We start from the raw sequence: 3,838 nt of genomic DNA on the forward strand, positions 1-3,838 counted from the left end.
CATGTTGTTTGTGAGGGTAAGTACAATCTTTATTTAGTGTGTACTGTTACTGCATTACTGGACTGGAAATACTTTGCAGACTATAAATTACTGTGTTGTTGTTTGATATCCTTTTTTGCTGTTTGCCATATTTGTTATATAATTTTAACTTTTTCTGGGGTTTTAATTTTAGATTTTTAGATTACAAGTGTTGTCTTAGCAGTTTTATTGCAGCAAACACTAAAGTGAAGACGTGTAATGAATGCAGTTTCCTGTAGTAACTTGTTTGGTGGAGGTTTGATTTTAACAAAGAAAGTAAAGAACATGTGAGCAGTTGTGATTTGATAAAGTTTCAAGCTGTGTTTGAAACATCGAGTGTCTTTCACAGATCAATGCGCTGTACAGTAACAGCTCTTTTACTCATGAATGTTTGAACCTTTTCAATGCCACACAGTAACCTCCAACACCATCTCTGTGTGTGTGTGTGTGTGTGGTGTGTGTGTGTGTGTGTGTGTGTGTGTGTGTGTGTGTGTGTGTGTGTGTGTGTGGTGTGTGTGTGTGTGTGTGCGTGCGTGCGTGCGTGTGTGTGTGTGTGTGTGCGTGCGTGCGTGCGTGCGTGCGTGCGTGCGTGCGTGCGTGTGTGTGTGTGTGTCATTTCAGACTGGGAGGATTTGTCGTGTCAGACATGAATTTGTCTTCAGTCAATTTCTCTTCCACTCTAACCTCGTATGAGGAGAATCCCCTCCTGACCAACTACATAGTAGCTGCAGCCCTCTGCATCACCATTAATTACATCAATGGCACCCTGATCCACACCTTCAGAAAATATCAGGTATAAACTCGTACATTGTTGTACAAATCATGAAAAAAGAGTAGTTTATCACTCTCACTGTGATTCATTTTCAGATTTTTCTATGTAAAAAACGACATTAGGAAATATTGATACAGTGTGCTTCTCTGCAAATAGTGTATTTTTATGCATCAAGGCATGCCTTTAAATCTAGTCTTTTACTCCGTATTATTGAAATAAAATAAAAATCATCTGCTTCTGGAAAACATGGAAGCTTTCTTTAAAGGTGTAAAATTTCAGGAAAATGTGATTAAATCAATATTAAGTAGTTCGAATAGTTAAAAATCCTTATTGTAATACTTTGTGTCAGTTATTGCTAACCGTAGAGTCTGCTTTCAGTACCATGTAGTGAAAATCTTTTCTTGCCCATTTGCAGAAACATCAAATTGCTTTAAAAGGAATCCTGTTTCCCTCACATGTGTGGATTCACTGTTTTTACTCTACAGATCTTACATTCAAACCCTCGTTACATTCTCTTCATCCACCTGGTGATCAATGACATGATGTGGCTTTTCCTGTCAACTCTTCTCCTCATCATCAGTTACGCCCTGCGCATCTTCTTCGTGCCTTACTGCATCATCCTGCTGATCATTTCCATCATCGTCTCCCACAACTCCCCATTAAATCTGGCTGGCATGGCAATCGAGTGTTACATCGCCGTCTGCATGCCTCTCCGTCACGGGCAGATCTGTACAGTCAAGAAAACCTACATTCTGATTGGTTTGATCTGGGCTGCCAGTGCACTCTCTATCCTCCCTGACCTGTTCATCCTCCTGGCTACAGAGCCTCTGCAGTTCTTTCACTCTAAAGTGAGATGCATTAGAGATTTCGTGTTCAGAAGCACATACAGCCAGAACAAGAGGGACGCTTCACACATTGTTTGTCTTGTCGTGGTCTGGCTCACACTCATATACACCTACGCTAGGATTATATTTGCAGCCAAGGGACTAACCGGTGACATCAAAAAAGCCAGAAACACTATTCTTCTTCATGGTTTTCAGGTGCTGCTACTTATGCTGAATTATCTGAGGAACATTTTTGAACGGAGCTTGTTTTTTTTATTCCCAAACCGGGAAAGTCAAATACGATTTGCTGCCTTTGTCATTGTCCAGATCATACCACGGTTTATAAGTCCCATCGTTTATGGACTGCGAGACCAGACGTTCAGGAAATATGTGAGAAGGTACCTCGTTTGCCGTGAGAGAGGAATCGCCCACCCAGAAAACACCACTACTAAAAAGGCCTCACTTAATGTTACATCTGCAACAGTATAAAACTTTATTATTAACTTAATTTGTGTTTTTTATGCTGCAAATAAATAAATAAATACTATTGCTTGATTTTATAAAGCATATTTCTTTTTTCCGGGGGGGGGGGGGGGGGCTTATAATTATTCAATGAAAAGAAAATATCCACTGGGATTAGTCAAGAAATTATGAAACATTTTTATAAATTCCATGTTAATGTGCAATGAAAACACTAAAAGTAAAGCAGAAAATACTCACCACCAGCCTTCAATGATCAGAGGTTAGTTTGGGGTTTACTGTGCATCATGCTTTGGTAATAAATAATAAATAAAGTCCTCTTAGGTCAGAATATGCTTCATTTTCTTCTCTTCTTTTTGGCCTTTTTATCTTAAAAATTAAGGATAATGAAAATTGCTGTGACTGATTCATATATTTTTAAGAAACTGTGACAATGTCACGGTCCTGGGTCTCCTGACCCAGCGTTTTTAGTTCTTTGTGATTTTCGTATTATTGTACTTGTGTGATTTATTCTATGGCTTCTAGTTTTGATCCCTTGCCCTTCATGTCTCCCTGTGTGCCCCTCTGTGTATCTGTGAGCCCTCGTCTCTCCTTATGTTTTATTCCATGCTTCCCCTGCCCATCATGTCTAAGTTCTCCCCGTGCTCTCTCTTCCCCCTGTGTGCCCTCTATGTATTTATGAGCCCTCGTCCCCTTTCGTGTTTATTCCGTGTCTCCCCTGCCTGTTATGTTGGTGTTCTACTCGTGCTCTCTCTCCTCCTGTCTGAACCTCTGTGCTCCCTGTTTCACCTCTCCCGTCAGTGTTCAGTTCACCCCGCCCTGTCTCGTTATGGTTATCAGTGTCACCTGTGTTCCCCGTGTGTTCCCACTCCCCTCGTTAACCCTCTGTGTATTTCTGTCTGCGTCTCCCTCTGTTCAGCGTGACGTCGTCCCTCATGTTATGTGGATCTCCCTGTGAGTTCTTAGTTTGTAGTTTTCCCAGTTTAGTTTTGTATTTCCTATGTTCTGCCATTCCAGCATTAAAGCTGTGATTTTGAGTTCATCCCCGTGTCTGTGAGTTTTGCGTTTGGGTCCTCCTCCTGCCTGCCACACAGCCGAGCCTTGACAGTACGACGTCACCAGATATGGACCCAGCAGCACTCAACCCACCAGAAGAACTGCGTCTGGACATAATCTACTCCGTGGAAAGACTCCTGCATCTGTGGCTCGAACATGAGGGGAAGGAATTTCGCCGTGCTGTGGAAACCAAACTACAGCGCTTGTTCTCTGGTCTTCCCTGGCTACTCAGTGCGCTCCACCCACTCGAACAGGATTTAATCCGCAACGAGCTCCACCTTCATCCCCCAGCTGCTACTACCCACCTGCCTGAAGGGCCGGATGTGGAGCCGCTCAGCCCGTCAGAGCCATCATCAAAAAAGAAACGGCATTCACGCCGCCGACGCGCCACCCCACAGCCGGACATTCGGCCTTCTAATTCACCTTCTGTGCTGCCAGAAGCTCCGTCGGCTCCCTCGCCGCCACCCGCAGCTCAGTTAGCTCCCTCGCCGCCACCCGCGGCTCAGTTAGCTCCCTCGCCGCCACCCGCGGCTCAGTTAGCTCCCTCGCCGCCACCCGCGGCTCAGTTAGCTCCCTCGCCGCCACCCGCGGCTCAGTTAGCTCCCTCGCCGCCACCCGCGGCTCAGTCTCCTGTGTCCCCGCTAGCTCAGCCATTAACTCCACCACAAGCTCCATTTTCACCTCTACC

The 3,838-nt window shown here is 44.5% G+C and overlaps 1 protein-coding gene across 1 annotated transcript; it reads left to right on the forward strand.

Annotated features, from left to right (window-relative positions):
* Positions 1–546: 546 nt before the first annotated feature.
* Positions 547–2,172, forward strand: LOC113021763 (odorant receptor 131-2-like). Its single transcript, XM_026166477.2, has 2 exons — positions 547–811; positions 1,276–2,172. Exons 1-2 carry the CDS (start codon positions 665–667, stop codon positions 2,101–2,103), a joined length of 975 nt encoding a protein of 324 aa, XP_026022262.1. The 5' UTR covers positions 547–664; the 3' UTR covers positions 2,104–2,172.
* Positions 2,173–3,838: the final 1,666 nt, after the last annotated feature.

This window comes from Astatotilapia calliptera, chromosome 5, assembly GCF_964374335.1.
Source record: "Astatotilapia calliptera chromosome 5, fAstCal68.1, whole genome shotgun sequence".
Lineage (NCBI taxonomy): Eukaryota > Metazoa > Chordata > Actinopteri > Cichliformes > Cichlidae > Astatotilapia > Astatotilapia calliptera.

What these genes read in the sequence shown, in the direction of transcription:
- LOC113021763 (XM_026166477.2), top strand. Translation starts at nt 665, where the DNA reads ATGAATTTGTCTTCAGTCAATTTCTCTTCCACTCTAACCTCGTATGAG. An exon ending in ACACCTTCAGAAAATATCAG is followed by an intron (nt 812 to 1,275) that starts GTATAAACTCGT and finishes TTTACTCTACAG; the next exon opens with ATCTTACATTCAAACCCTCG.